The sequence below is a fragment of the Salmo trutta genome, chromosome 26 (genome assembly GCF_901001165.1).
Source record: "Salmo trutta chromosome 26, fSalTru1.1, whole genome shotgun sequence".
Lineage (NCBI taxonomy): Eukaryota > Metazoa > Chordata > Actinopteri > Salmoniformes > Salmonidae > Salmo > Salmo trutta.
In genome coordinates, this window is record NC_042982.1 from 44,694,902 (window position 1) to 44,711,719 (window position 16,818).

Here is a 16,818-nt window from a genome sequence, read left to right on the forward strand (position 1 = left end):
TTCTCAAGTTAAAAGGCTATGCTCCGTAAAGGCCTAACGTCAGGGGTTTTCATCTGGTTGTTAACTTTGGATCGATGAATGTGTATTAATAGATTTTTCTCCATCCTTGGCAAATCTCTGAGGACAACGGTCCTACTGTACACTGTATGCAGAGAACGTCTCCGACTACAGTCGTCAACCAGCCACCAGAGTTTATAATAATAACAATGAATTGATTTATTGACTGATTTGAAACTGAGTTGCATGAAAAAAAGTATTATGTCTCACCAACAAATAAACAAAGTTTTGAAAATGGAAAGTCAATAAGCAAGTGTTTATGAATGCAGAAATACAGGCCATACATACACACGTTTAGACACATTTTCTTGGCTTGGCGCCTGGAAACTAGGAATGCTGGGGAGGGCTATGAAGGCTTCTTTTATCAAATTCATCTTTAAAAGGACATGTGTAGCTTTACTGGAAGAGCCAAACTAAATGGGCGGGGTGAACGACAACATGACAAATGTTATTATTAAACTACCAACCAGGGAGGCAGAAAGTCAAGTGGCTCTTCTAGGGTTGATCCTGCAAACAACGTTACACAGCTTAGCCTACTCCACTCCACTCTGTAATGAAGTCTCACTGTGGCAGTAGGTACACCTCTGGATCTGTAGATGAACAGCTGCTGATCGTCGAGAGAGTTTTGACTGAAAAGTCAGGGTGCTTCTCATCATTAGTGTATCACAGTAGGTACAAATCAAATCATGGTCAATTTTTTTTATTTTTTTATAATTGATTGTTGTTGCAGCTTATGGCTGTGTTTTTTGGCATTTGCTACAGAACGTGTTGTACAATGTGTATGGTAGATTATTAAGAAAATACATACACAAAGTATTGAATATTTAAAGCTTCTAAATGCTGTGGTAATGGATAATTCTTACAATATTGAGAGTCCATGGGATGGGGGTGTGAAGTATTTTGGCAGGTCAATTTATAGCAGAAACTATTTACACTCAGGCCATTTTGGCTTTTACAAATCTCCTGAACTAACCAGTGATTTACCATTTTAGTTATTGTTCTGCTATTGTTCTTAATCTTTACAGTTAATCACTCTCTTCTCCTACTATTTCTCGCCCACCTCAGTTGTAATTGTTAAGAATCCTTTCTTATCACAAGTGAAAGCAAGTTTACACTGCGGGGCAAGAGAGGACTGGGGTATTTGAGAACGTCTGATTTTGGAGAAGCAAAACTCAATTGTGGTCCCAGACGATGTGGTAGATCAGTGATAACTTGGGGTTTCTACTACTATTTATTTGATGTAACGTGTCACCAGGATGAAAGGAAATGGTATTTAAAAGTGTAAATATCAAAAAGTCTCGTGCCAACCACAGATATGAGGAAATGCTCTGAAACACTCCTGTAGTCTGAATGCGGATCAAGTGAGATTGAAACCTGCTTGTTGCACTCCAACTTCCACATGAATTCTTTCACCCACGGAGGAACACCTCGTGCTGCTGTGTAACTGTTGCCATCACAAATCTTGATTTCACTTGTAGCTTTCCCGCCCCCCCCATTACATCACTTTCTCTTTTGTGTGGACTCAAGGAAAAGTGCATGTGAAACAGCTAACGAGGATTCTAATAAACTGATCTCTCTCTCTCTGCCTCATTCTCTGTCTCTCTCTCTGCCTCGTTCTCTCTCTCTCTCTCTCTGCCTCGTTCTCTCTCTCTCTCTCTCTGCCTCATTCTCTCTCTCTCTCTCTCTCTGCCTCATTCTCTCTCTCTCTCTCTGCCTCGTTCTCTCTCTCTCTCTGCCTCGTTCTCTCTCTCTCTCTCTGCCTCGTTCTCTCTCTCTCTCTCTGCCTCGTTCTCTCTCTCTCTCTCTTTCTCCTTGCCTATCTCTTTCTTTCTCCATGTTTTAGGAGCAATCTAAAATGAAAAAATCAGTCATCATGGAAGACGGAAACTTGTCCTCTAACTGCTCCATCAGCACGTTCAAACACAGTGTCTACCCACCCACCTACCTAGTCATCTTCCTCCTCGGCCTCACCTTCAACCTCGTCTCCCTCTGCTTCTTCGTCAGTGTCTGGAGGATTAAGAAAAGGTTTACTCCCGTCAACCTGTACATGGTCAACCTGCTGGTGTCAGACTTGATGCTGGTGTGCTCCCTGCCACTCAGAGCCTTCTACTACTTCACGGAATCTAGCTGGGTGTTTGGAGACATCGCCTGTCGTGTTATGTCCTACACCTTCTACATCAACATGTATGGGAGCATCTACTTCCTCATGGTGCTGAGTGTGGTTCGTTTCGTGGCAATCACCCAGCCGTACAGGTATATGAGCATGCAGAATAGCCGTAATTCCTGGCTGGTGTGTATTTTGGTCTGGCTGCTGGTGTCGCTAGCCTCTATCCCAATGCTGACTTCAGGGACCGTCGTAGACGCTTCCGGTAGAACCAGGTGCTTGGAGCTCAACCCAGAATACAAACTCATTCACATACGCACACTGATCATAGCCAACCATGCCACTTTACTCCTGGGCTTCATTGTGCCCTTTGCAGTCATCTCTATCTGTTACATATTTGTGGTGCGTAGCCTGCTGAAGCTGAGGAAGGTTGAAGGAAGGACAAAATCCAACAACAAGAAGTCCATGTCCCTAGTTGTAATAGTCCTTAGCATCTTCCTAGTGTGTTTCCTGCCCTACCACGTCATGCGGACTGTCTTCCTGGAAGCTGAGATGCAGGTGAGGGATAAAGGGTATGGAGATTCCTGTAGGTACATAGAGCGCGTACGCAAAGCAGCTGTGATCACTCTGTGTCTCGCAGCGGGGAACAGCTGCTTGGACCCACTCCTTTATTTCTTTGTTGGAGAGAACTTCAGGGTTTTCTGTCAGGGTGCTTACAAGGAGATGGAGGCAAAGTCATTGGCTAAGACAGAGGGAAAGAGGAAAGGTCCAACATCAGAGCTACATGAAGGGACACGTCCGACAACAGAGCTACAGGAAGTGACACGTTCGACAACAGAGCTACAGGAAGTAACACGTCCGACAAGAGAGCTACAGGAAGTGACACGTCTGACAACAGAGCTACAGGAAGTGACACGTCCGACAACAGAGCTACAGGAAGGGACACGTCCGACAACAGAGCTACAGGAAGGGACACGTCTGACAACAGAGCTACAGGAAGTGACACATCCGACAACAGTGCTACAGGAACTAAACACTCCAAACAGCTCCAGACCCGATAGTGAGCCTGGGACAGGTTGGAAGTGAAATATGACTTTCTTTTGATGGCTTTGAGAAGAAACTCTAGAGATGGTCATTTTCTTTTTCCATAAAAGACACTGCTGACAACCCTAGAAGGGAATATACAGCTAGATATTTCAATACAAATGATGTGTCCCACTGTGTATGTATCCAGTCACCTCCTCATTCATTTTTCTTAATCTAGTTGTTGTAGACCTAACATGTTTACTATCAGAATATTCTATGACTTGTCCAATCCTGAACCGTTGCAATATACAGGTTAATAATTATGTTAGTCCTTTTCAAACAGCAACTTCTGGAGAAATCAGACACACCCACCATTGGCAAGGTACAGACCGACAGGATTGGACAGCTCTGTAGGTTCTGAATGGAAAGCACCAATCAGCATGAATGAGTGATAAAGTAGAAGTCAAATCAAACTAAAACTTTATTTATCACATGCGCCGAATACAACAAGTGTAGACTTTACCGTGAAATGCTTACTTACAAGCCGTTAACTCTTCTGTAGTGTTGGTTAAGAAAATATTTACCAAGTAGACTATAATGAAAAGTTATAATAATAAAAACAATAAGAATAAGAATAACGAGGCTAAATACAGGGAGCACCGTTATCGAGTCAGTGTGCTGGGGGAACAGGTTAGTTGAGGTAATTTGTACATGTAGGTAGGGGCGAAGTGACTATGCATAGATAATAAACAGCGAGTAGCAGCAGTGTACAAAAAAGGAGGTTGGCAATTGTATAAATTGTTCAGTAGTCTTTGGGCTTGGGGGTAGAAGCGGTTGAGGAGCCTTTTTGTCCTAGACTTGGCTCTCTGGTACTGCTTGCCGTGCGGTAGCAGAGAGAACAGTCTATAACTTGGGTGACTGGAGTCTCTGACAATTTTATGGGCTTTCCTCTGACACCGCCTATTGTATACGTACTGGATGGCAGGAAGCTTGGCCCCAGTGATGTACTGGGATGTTCGCACTACCCTCTGTAGTGCCTTGCGGTTGGAGGCCGAGCAGTTGCCATACCAGGGAGTGATGCAACCGGTCAGGATGCTCTCGATGGTGCAGCTGTAGAACCTTTTGAGGATCTGAAGACCCATGCCAAATCTTTTCAGTCTCCTGAGGGGGAATAGGTGTTGTTGTGCCCTCTTCATGACTGTCTTGGTATGTTTGGACCATGATAGTTCATTGGTGATGTGTACACCAAGGAACTTGAAACTCTCGACCCGCTGTTCGGCCCGCCTTTTCCTGTAGTCCACGATCAGCTCCTTTGTCTTGCTCACATTGAGGGAGAGGTTGTTGTCCTGGTACCACACTGCCAGTTCTTTGACGTCCTCCTTATAGGCCGTCTCATCGTTGTCGGTGATCAGGCATAACACTGTTGTGTCGTCAGCAAACTTAATGATGGTGTTGGAGTCGTGTTTGGCCACACAGTCGTGGGTAAACAGGGAATACAGGAGGGGGCTAAGTACACACCCCTGAGGGGCCCCAGTGTTAAGGATCAGCGTGGCGGATGTGTTGCTACCTACCCTTACCATCTAGGGGCGGTCCGTCAGGATGTCCAGGATCCAGTTGCAGAGGGAGGTGTTTAGTCCCAGGGTCCTTAGCTTAGTGATGAGCTTTGAGGGCACTATGGTGTTGAATGCTGAACTGTAGTCAATGAACAGTATTCTCACATATGTGTTCCTTTTGTCCAGGTGGGAAAGGGCAGTGTGGAGTACGATTGAGATTGCATCATCTGTGGATCTGTTGGGGGGGTACGCAAATTGGAGAATGTTGTTGATGTGAGCCATGACCAGCCTTTCAAAGCACTAAATGGCTACAGACGTGAGTGCCATCATTTAGGCAGTGTTAGGTTGCGTCAATCGAATCTGGTATCAGAACAGAATTTAACACTAAGTCACTGAATATATTCTCAGCTTTTTATTCAATATAATTAGTCAAGAAAATAAATGGTAAATGCAATCTTCGTATATACGGGCTCACTGTAACACCTCGCAGGGCAAAACAGAGAACTAATTGTTCAAACACAAAGTTCTTCTTTAATACTCTGACAGAGATAGTTCCCGCTCAGAGCGGGCCTGTCAGAGTAGAGGCTGAGCGTGGTTTAGACTTACTCAGCCTATCGCAGGCGCACAGGCTGGTCCCAGCCTCTTGGCGCATCACTGTTGCCAGGCGTAGTTGTCTTCCATCTTCGTGTGTGCACCCGAGAGTCAGCACCCCAAGGACAGTTCGTTTTATGCTACAGTTATTTTCCACTCTACCAGTCCCTCATGTTCACATGTCCTTGAGCGGTTTCACAACCAGGCAGTGTGTGTGTGTGTGTGTAACGCGTGTCGTGTGTGGAGGACCAAGACGCAACAGGGAAGTGTATACTCATCTTCTCTTTTTAATATTGAGGAAGGAGAAACAAATGAAACACGTATTCAATTAACGGAAACGACACTAACAGTTCTGTCAGGTGATAAGCACAAAACAGAATACAACTACCCACAATCCACAATACAAACACACCCCTAATTATAGGACCTTCAATCAGAAGCAACGAGGAGCCGCTGCTTCCAATTGAAGGTCAAGAACAAAACTGCACATAGAAACAGAGTGACTAGAATAAACATAGAAAATGTCCTAACATAGAACATATACCCAAAACTCTAGACCACTCTAATCAAACACCCCTTGTCTATACACATAGACTAACAATCCCCGAAACATATAAACAAAATACCCCCTGCAACGTCCTGACCATACTAAACACTAACAAATAACACCTTTACAGGTCAGAACGTGACAGTGTGTCACGAGTCTAACTCAGCCTACGCCGTAGTCACAACTTATTATATTTTGCACAGTCTATGTCAGCACAGCACAAACCTGTTATGTTTAGCATTAATGTATTCCTAAGCTATGCACCACATCTAGTTTAATAAAATATATCCCAACAGCAGGTTACCTTCCGCTTTCTTGGGTACAGGGACTGTGGTGGTCTGCTTGAAACATGTAGGTATTACAGACTTGGTCAGGGAGAGTTTGAAAATGTCAGTGAAGACACTTGACAGTTGGTCCGTGCGTGCTTTGAGTAGATGTCCTGGTAATCCATCTGGCCCAGCGGCTTTGTGAGTGTTTTGTTCACATCGGCTACGGAGAGTATTATCACACAGTCCTCTAGAACAGCTGGTGCTCTCGTCTATGTTTCAGTGTTGCTTTCCTCGAAATGAGCATAAAAGGCATTTAGCTTGTCTGGTAGGCTCGCGTCACTGGGTAGCTCGCGTCTGGGTTTCCTTTGTAATCCATAATAGTTTTCAGGCCCTGTCACATCCGACGAGCGTCAGAGCCGGGGTAGTAGGATTCAATCTTAGTCCTGTATTGATGCTTTGATTGTTGGATGGTTCGTCTGAGGGCATAGCGGGATTTCTTATAAGCATCTGGATTAGTCTCCCGCTCCTTGAAAGTGGCAGCTCTAGCTTTTAGCTCGATGCGGATGTTTCCTGTAATCCATGGCTTCTGGTTGGGATATGTACGTACAGTCACTGTGGGGACGACGTCGTCGATGCACTTAGTGATGAAGCCGATGACTGAGGTGGTGTACTTCTCAATGCCATTGGATAAATCCCGGAACATATTTCAGTCTGTGCTGCAAAACAGTTCTGTAGTGTAGCATATTGAGCGAGTCACTGGTACTTCCTGCTTTCGTTTTTGCTTGTAAGCAGAAATCAGGAGGATAGAATTATGGTCAGATTTGCCAAATGGAGGGTGGGGAGAGCTTTGTATGCATCTCTGTGTGTGGAGTAAAGGTGGTCTAGGATTTGTTTTCTCTGGTTGCACATGTGACATGCTGGTAAAAATGTGTTAAAACTGATTTAAGTTTGCCTGCATTTAAGTCCCCGGCCACTAGGAGTGCCGCTTCTGGGTGAGCGTTTTCTTCTTTGATTACGGCCTTATAGAGTTGGTTGAGTGCGGTCTTAGTGTCAGCTTCGTTCTGTGGTGGTAAATAGATGGCTATGAATAATATAGATGAGAACTCTCTTGGTAGATAGTGTGGTCTACAGCTTATCATGAGGTACTCTACCTCAGGCGAGCCATACCTCGAGACTTCTTTAATATTAGACATCGCGCACCAGCTGTTTTTGACAAATAGCCACCCCCACCCCTCGTCTTACCAGAGGTAGCGTCTCTGTTCTGCCGGTGCATGGAAAATCCCGCTAGCTCTATATTGTCCATATCGTCGTTCAGCCACTTCTCGGTTAAACATAAGATGTTACCGTTTTTGATGTCCCGTCAGTAGGATAATCCTAATCGTAGGTCATCAATTTTATTTTCCAATGATTGCACGTTAGCAAGAAGAACGGATGGCAGTGGGAGTTTACTCGCTCGCCTCCGGATTCTCAGAAGGCTGCCCGATCTGCAGCCCCTTTTCCTGCGTCTTTTCTTCACACAAAAGACGCGGATCTGGGCCTGTTCCAGTGAAAGCAGGATATCCTTCTCGTCGACTCGTTAAAGGAAAACGTTTCTTCCAGTCCGCTGTGAGTAATCGCTGTTCTGATGTCCGGAAGTCGTTGTCGGTCATAAGAGACGGTAGCAGCAACATTATGTACACAATAAGTAAAAAAAAATAAGTTACACAAAAACACAAAAAAACGAAAGAAAATAGTACAATTGTTTGGGAGAATGTAAAATGTCAGCCATGTTATTTGACGCCATCTTCTTATGTAAGGAGGAGTTTTTAATACAGCAAAAACAGGAAGTGCCCATTTAAAGCGTTTAAAACCAAGGTATAGTCACAACATTAAAATCCATCCGTTTACATGCAAGGCTTTGCCACCACCTATTTGTGAACGTTTACCCACTGTTATTGAAAATAAGAATTTGTTCTTAACTGACTTGCCTAGTTAAATAAAAGTTAAAATAAAATAAAAACAGCTGTGGTATATCAGACCATATACCATGGGTATTACTGCTCTAATTACCTTGATAAGTAGTTAAGTATCCAGGTGTTGAGTTGTACTTAAGAACAGCCCTTAGCCTTGGTATTGTAATGTCTAGATCTTATAAACCCAGGGTCGTTACAGTATATTGGCCATATAACCCTACCGCTGCCTTACACTGTATATTTGAAATTCAATGGCTATTAGTTAATTTTTTACAAGTTTTTGTTGTTGTTTGAGCTGCTTTTGAAAGCAAAAGTCTAATTGAAAACCGTATTTTGTTTTGTTTAATTCGACGGATGGTTTAGTCAACTAAACCAGCAAGTCTGTTGGGTTACCACGGCAACTACTGTAGCTATCTAGTAAACTTGCTAGCTACTTCAGTGAATGTTGAATACATTTCTAGCGGCAAATGTGTTAAAATTATAGCCATGGTATAAAAGGGATGTTATGCTTCTGTGGAAAATAATCCAACTCAGTAGGAATGCAGGTGCAGAAGGAGCGTAAGGTAAGAACAAAACAGGAGACGCGTACTGAACATGAAAACAAACCAATACTGTCTGATGACTGAGGCTACAGAGGGCTAAATAAAGAGAAGATAATCAAGGTGATGATGAAGTCCAGGTGTGCGTAATAATGGTTGCCAGGGCCGGTGGTTAGTTGAATATCCCTGACATACAATATTCTTTTGAATAACAAACACATTACAGGTGAAAAGAGCCTACAGTAGCCTATCAATAGCACATATCGCCTACCTGGGATGTTTATAAGGGGGATTTGAGCGTGCAACACTGGGCTAGGGAACTTGTAGCTTTTTAAAAAAAAAACTAAGTTAATCAAAAATGAAAATATGCAACCTCTCTAAAGCCGCCTTTCAAGTCTCCCTGATCTCTCGAAGTTTGTTCTCAAAAAATATAGAGAGTTGAAGGGTCTCAGACGGTTTCGTAGCTTGGTGACAAACTGTCCACAGATAGAGAAGGCCCTTTCTGCCTCCACGATGTCGCCTTTATGGCGGGGAGCGCCTTAACCAGCTGGTGGAGGTGTCCCGATCTTTGTTTGTTGCATCAAACAATGCCAACTCCTTGCATAGCCGCAGGAAGAAGGGAGGCTGAAAAATCCCTATACAAAAAACAATAATATATATATATATATATTTTTTTTAATGGAGAACATTTTTTATAATCTCACAAAAGCAGTACATTGGGTCTTTACAAGTCCTGTATTAGTAGATCTTTAGCTGTCTGTAGCACAGACAAATGATTATTTATAAAAATGTGATCCTTGGAAAATCTTGTTCATGTCATCACTTCTCTCCCATGTCAGGAGGGCGGTTCAGTTGTCATGGAGATCACTTGTTGTAAGTTTGTGGCCTCCCCTTGTGCACTTCAAGCAGATGCTCCCTACACAGTTTATATTACTTAAAGATTAAACTACATAAAATATTCCAAGGGACCTCACCACTGTGCAAGAGGTGTAAGTAAGATGAGGGGACTTTGACCCACTTATTTTGGACATGTCCTTAGTTACATGCTTACTGGGTTCTCATTTTTAATGACTTATCTAAAGCCTTCGATAAGAGTCATAGTCCCAGAGTCATTGATCGCTCTGTTTGGTACAGTTGATGGGAATAACCAGGAAGGCTCTTATTAGCCAAAAGGCTCATATTGTAATTTTGGAAATTGGAGACTGTACCTACCTTTGAAATGTGGTTACGGGATTTAGGGAATGTAATACATATGGAAAAGATTCGATACAGTTCCTCCAATAGAAGTCCAATGTTGTAAAAAATATGGCAGCCGATACTAGATAAATGGTCTATTCCCCCTTCATTACTGGGTTGACGATCTGCTACTACTGTGTACTATACGCCACTTAATATTAACTACACTGCTTGTAATGACTATATATCTTCTTATAATATCTACCACCTAATAGGATTTTTATTTTTTTGTATATGCGAATTAAGTTTTGTTTTGTCCTGTACATTTGCAATCCCATTCAACATTACAATGAATGTCAATGTTTGTATCTCTGTCTTCTTTTTTTCTGTTGGAAAATAATAAACATATTAAAATAATAAACGTCATCTTCGGGCTCTTTGACTCCACATCTTCCTCCTTGGCCTCGAACAGCAGGTCTTCGACAAGGTCATTCGCTACGATGGCACACTGAAGACGTCGTCGGGTAGTTTGCTCAGAACAGATGGATTCGGGAGGTTCCTGTAAATATAAAAATCCACACAATCCACACAATCACTTTCACATAGGTAATTGCATAGTCTGATGATTTACAGAAGATATAATCATAGGCAATTGTTGTAGCCTAAACTATGAGTGTTTTTATAAGAGGGAATAAAACAGCTTTATTACACTATATGCATATGTAACCGATGTGAAACGGCTAGCTAGTTAGCGGTGGTGCGCGCTAATAGCGTTTCAATTGGTGACGTCACTCGCTTTGAGACTTGAAGTAGGGTTTCCCCTTGCGTTGCAAGGGCCGTGGCTTTTGTGGCGCGATGGGTAACGATGCTTTCGTGGGGTGTCAGTTGTTGATGTGCGCAGAGGGTCCCTGGTTCGGGGAGAGGAGAGGGACGGAAGCTATACTGTTACACATAGGGATAATAAATATAAATTAGATACAATTACAAGCCTATGCCTGAAGAGGCAGACCAAATGATTTTGCCACCACTGGCTGAATCTGGTCTCGATGGTATCTCCTGGCAGATCGGGGTTTTATCCAGCGTGAACCGAAAGATTCCATTTGGCATGATGAGTGGTGTCCTGCTGGCAGAGTTACTCCACGGCCATTTTGACAGGTTTTGAGACAGGTGAGATTAGCTCTTTCAAAAGTTTCAGCTGCCCATCACTCACAACAAATCCTGGATTGACATCAATTAGAGCCTTGGACAGTGATCTGTGCAACAGCACATAAAGGCGAGATTGTTCCAGCAGATGTTACAATCCAATATCAGGGTCAGCTCATCCTCCATCTCCTGTTGCACGTAGGACTGAAGCTTATCATTGCTGATTGTGGCCCTGTGAAAAGTGACATGCAATCTTTCGGATTCTCTCCTCTGTGTTGTACAGATCATCTCTCACATGGGACAGGGCTTCCGATTCCCTCTTCTTCCGTCAGTCCCATCATCATCGTCATCATCATCTCTGCTGTCATCATCACTGGTAAGTGGCTGCTGTAACGGATGTGTAACGGTTCTCATTTGCTTGTAACGACAAGGGAAACAGTGCTGTTCTCTTCCACGGTTTAATTCAGAGCAACTGAAAATTCATCATGAAATCTCCATCAAAGTTGAACAACTCTTTGTCTTTTTTATAATAGTTGTAGAAAAGCTCAAACTTTTTTTTTTTTAAACAGTTACCTTTATTTAACTAGGCAAGTCAGTTAATAAGAACAAATTCATACTTACAATATGCATCATTACATCTATAACAACATGACTACAGAGGAGCGCTCAGTTTATAATGACTCCACCTGGTGGTCATAACGCAGCACCGCAGCACATGGGCTCCACGTATACAGTCATATAACACTGGTCCATAACAGTTTGGGAGCACGTACCTAAAGACACACACACACACACACACACACACACACACACACACACAAAACACAACGTGTTTTCCTCAGAGCAACTGCAAATCGGTCATGAAATCTGACTGACATGAAATAAAAACACATTTACACTTCGCTTGGTGACTAATCTCACTAGCAAGGAAAGTACAGGATGGACGCTAGCTAGCCTTTAGCGTACATGTCCATACAATAGTAAATACAGGACACAACTCTGTAACACTATCATATAACATGTCAACATCGATAGTGATTATAAAACAATATAGTTTTCAGCCTTAATACGCATTAGATATCATTTTAAAAGTGAAAACACTGGGTGCAGCATGGATCACGACACATACGTCCATCAAAGTTGAACAACTCTGTGGCTGGATGCTTCGTGATCATGCAGACATATTATGCACAGAGATGCAGTTGCACAAATAATACAGCAGGTGGCTCCACAACTACACATACATACATACAGTCGTGGCCAAAAGGTTTGAGAATGACACAAATATTAATTTTCACAAAGTCTGCTGCCTCAGTTTGTATGATGGCAATTTGCATATACTCCAGAATGTTATGAAGAGTGATCAGATGAATTGCAATTAATTGCAAAGTCCCTCTTTACCATGTAAATGAACTGAATCCAAATCCCAAAAAACATTTCAGCCCTGCCACAAAAAGACCAGCTGACATCATGTCAGTGATTCTCTCGTTAACACAGGTGTGAGTGATGACGAGGACACGGCTGGAGATCACTCTGTCATGCTGATTGAGTTCGAATAACAGGCTGGAAGCTTCAAAAGGAGGGTGGTGCTTGGAAACATCGTTCTTCCTCTGTCAAACATGGTTACCTGCAAGGAAACACGCGCCATTATCATTGCTTTGCACAAAAAGGGCTTCACAGGCAAGGATATTGCTGCCAGTAAGATTGCACCTAAATCAACTCTTTATCGGATCATCAAGAACCTCAAGGAGAGCAGTTCAATTGTTGTGAAGAAGGCTTCAGGGTGCCCAAGAAAGTCCAGCAAGCACCAGGACTGTTTACTAAAGTTGATTCAGCTGCGGGATCGGGGCACCACCAGTACAGAGCTTGCTCAGGAATGGCAGCAGGCAGGTGTGAGTGCATCTGCACGCACAGTGAGGTGAAGACTTTTGGAGGATGGCCTTGTGTCAAGAAGGGCAGCAAAGAAGCCATTTCTCTCCAGGAAAAACATCAGGGACATACTGATAATCTGCAAAAAGGTACAGGGATTGGACTGCTGAGGACTGGGGTAAAGTCCTTTTCTCTGATGAATCCCCTTTCCGATTGTTTGGGGCATCTGGAAAAAAGCTTGTCAGGAGAAGACAAGGTGAGCGCTACCATCAGTCCTGTGTCATGCCAACAGTAAAGCATCCTGAGACCATTCATGTGTGGGGTTGCTTCTCAGCCAAGGGAGTGGGCTCACTCACAATTTTGCCTAAGAACACAGCCATGAATAAAGAATGGTACCAACACATCCTCTGAGAGCAACTTCTCCCAACCATCCAGGAACAGTTTGGTGACGAACAATGCCTTTTCCAGCATGATGGAGCACCTTGCCATAAGGCAAAAGTGATAACTAAGTGGCTCGGGGAACAAAACATCGATATTTTATCCATGGCCAGGAAACTCCCCAGATCTTAATCCCATTGAGAACTTGTGGTCAATCCTCAAGAAGCAGGTGGACAAACAAAATCCCACAAATTCTGACAAACTCCAAGCATTGATTATGCAAGAATGGGCTGCCATCAGTCAGGATGTGGCCCAGAAGTTAATTGACAGCATGCCGGGGCGGATTGCAGAGGTCTTGAAAAAGAAGGGTCAACACTGCAAATATTGACTCTTTGCATCACCTTCATGTAATTGTCAATAAAAGCCTTTGACACTTATGAAATGCTTGTAATTATACTTCAGTATTCCATAGTAACATCTGACAAAAATATCTAAAGACACTGAAGCAGCAAACTTTGTGGAAATTAATATTTGTGTCATTCTCAAAACTTTTGCCACGACTGTACATAACCTGGCTGCTTAATTATGGCAAAACTCATACAACCAAGGATGTCAATTTCAACCGTGTCACAGCCACGACATCCGTCACAGCCACAACATCCTTGGTTAAAAAAAAATAAAAAAAATACAAAATTGAAGGATGATTATGAAGACTAAATACACAATGTAAATGTTTGAGGACAGGGTTTTGTTCTCTCTGGATTCCATTAGAATGACGATTGTTCAGTCAGGTTCTTGAAAGTAGCACAGTTGGTGTTCTGGTAAGACAAGTCTCCCGTACTTTAAAAAAATATATATTTTTATTTTATTTCACCCTTATTTTTACCAGGTTTCCCGTACTGACGTTCCATTAGTGGTGCTACATACGATGTAGTCTACCGTGTTGTTCAGGTTGTAACTACTCAGTTGATTATCCACTAACTGTTTACCCCTTTCAGCTGGCTACTACGGATCCAGTGGCGGTCAGTGCCGTTTAAGATGAGGCAGGACAATATATATTTTTCATGAGCATGGCCTTGGGCGGCAGGTAGCCTAGTGGTTAGAGCGTTGGACCAGTAACCGAAAGGTTGCAAGATCGAATCCCTGAGCTGACAAGGGAAAGATCTGTCGTTCTGCCCCTGAACAAGGCAGTTAACCCCACTGTTCCCTGGTAGGCCGTCATTGTAAATAAGAATTTGTTCTTAACTGACTTGCCTAGTAAAATAAATAAAAAATGTATTACAGCATATTGGATGACTGTCATTCATATTCCATTTCACCCAGTTCAATGTAATATCAATAGGTTTAGGCTACTACATGATACTAGAATGTTCCCTTATACTCATCATGAGGTTGCTACAACCCTAGCCTATGAATGAAAGTTTACAACGTAGGTCGAGAGACAAATTTGAGGTGACAGACAGTGACATTCAATACCGCCTTGCACATTCTTGCCTGCATCTAGTTGATATAGTTGATATAGGGTGTAATCGTTAGTCCAACAGTTGCAAACAAGAGTTTCTATTGGACAAATTCAGGTATGTTTATCCCCGTTTTGTTCCGTTTGCTTCCATTTAAGAAACGTTTTTCAACAGAATCGACGGAATGAATACACCCATGATCAGTTCACTTTCATTGCAGCCACGTTGTATTCCTTCTCACATCTACGCGCTCTCCTCCTTTCACCTCTTCCCTTCGCTTGTGGACTTTGATGCACAACACATCATGTGACCAGGTGAAAAAAATGTTTCCAAGCAAAATCATGTGACCAGGTGAAAAAACGTTTCCAAGCCAAACCACTACACACAGCCGACATCGTTGTCACCATATTAGCTAAAGTAACATCATAGTCAGCATTGCTAATAGAACTAACGCGTTAGTAAACCCGCTACAATCACGCAGTATAGTCACTAAGCAGTTACACCGGTGGGCCCCGGTGGCAATAAATTAGTTATACCAAAAGCTTACCTTGTCTTGGAAGAGTTCCAGTGTTGTATTGGAAAGTCATAGCCAGCTAGCTAACATAGCATCCCTCTGTTTGGGCAGGTTGTTTCAGTAGGATAAACTAGCTAGCTGCATTTGCTAGCTTAGTAAGTGTAACTGAAAGTGAAAAAAAATGACTCTATCTCTCTATTTCTCTCTCGCTTCTCCTTCATTTAGAAATAAATTAATTTGTTAAAAACTGTTCAACTATTGTCTTTCTCTCTCTTTGAGTCAACCACTCACCACATTTTATACACTACCGTGCTAGCTAGCTGTAGCTTGTACTTTCAGTAGAATATTAATTCTCTGACCCTTTGATTTGGTGGACAACATGTCAGTTCATGCTGCTACAGCTCTGATAGGTTGGAGGATGTCCTCCGGAAGTTGTCCTAATTACCGTGTAAGTCTATGGAAGGGGGTGAGAACCATGAGCCTCCTAGGTTTTATATTGAAGTCAATGTACCCAGAGGAGGACGGAAGCTAGCTGTCCTCCGGCTACACCAAGGTGGAGGGATTTTGGGGGAGGGTATAGCCATCTCGTTTAAGTGCTGCTCTTAGGTAGTTGCATCGTGCCATACCTTTGAAAGGAAAAAAACATTACATTATTTTGGCATTAATACTTGTCATATATCAGTTTGCAAACAATGTAAAAAAAACAACAACCATTGAGTAAAAAAAAAAAAGCTGCAAACAAACATGGTCTCTTTTTTTCTTTCTTGAGTAAAGGCAGCTCCAAAATGCAGGTGTTTCAGCCTAACTCAGTGCTTTCTGTGATGGTGGGGCAGCCAGCGGAAAATACAGATTGGCTCAGTGTTCTGTCTCTCATGGGGACACTACGTCACCGTAAAATCTACGGGTAGAGCTCGAAAATTCAAGCCCCTTGGGTGCTGCCTTTAGAGTTACATTGGAAGTGCCCATCCAAGAAGGCCACGGATAAAATGAGGTCAAATCACGTTATATCTACAGTAGCTTTGATTGGACTGACCATGTCAACGTCATACTTTAAAAATCTTAGCTAGCAAGCTAGCAGTCATCATCATGAATCAAGTCGACAATCTACTGGCAAACCCTTTTCAATCCTTGTCATATGAAAAAAATTATGAAGAGAAATTCTAGATATAAAACTTATTGTTGCTCATTGGATATAAACATCACACAACAAGTTGGAAATCGCAAATTCAACAATGAGTGGTTTAGAAGGAATCGGTGGCTAACTGCAAGCATTGCAAAGCAATCACTAGCCTGCTATTTAGTAGAGTTTACATGTGTGGTCCAAATCTGGGTTTAAGGGTCTCTTTTCCAAGCTTAAAAGGATAAACATTTAACATTGACCATGCTGTCAATCCAGCATGATATTCTGCTACTTGCAAAACAACTGGAAACTCTGAACTGGGAAATCTCAGACTTCAGTAAGTTCAAGACAACTGGAAACTCTGAACTGGGAAATCTCAGACTTCAGTAAGTTCAAAACAACTGGGAACTCTGGGAAAAATTAGCTCTGTCTGGGAAAATACGTTTTGAACGATCATCCAACTCGGAATTCCAAGTCGGGAACTCAAGCCTCTTTCTAGAGCTCTGTCCTGAAGATCACT

At 42.6% G+C, this 16,818-nt stretch overlaps 1 protein-coding gene across 1 annotated transcript; it reads left to right on the forward strand.

Annotated features, from left to right (window-relative positions):
- Positions 1-499: 499 nt before the first annotated feature.
- cysltr2b (cysteinyl leukotriene receptor 2b) lies at positions 500-3,707 on the forward strand. Its single transcript, XM_029716049.1, has 2 exons — positions 500-725; positions 1,901-3,707. The coding sequence occupies exon 2, from the start codon at positions 1,913-1,915 to the stop codon at positions 3,245-3,247; it is 1,335 nt and encodes a 444-aa protein (XP_029571909.1). The 5' UTR covers positions 500-725; positions 1,901-1,912; the 3' UTR covers positions 3,248-3,707.
- Positions 3,708-16,818: the final 13,111 nt, after the last annotated feature.

Coding starts and splice junctions, on each gene's coding strand:
- cysltr2b (XM_029716049.1), top strand. CDS start 1,913: ATGAAAAAATCAGTCATCATGGAAGACGGAAACTTGTCCTCTAACTGC.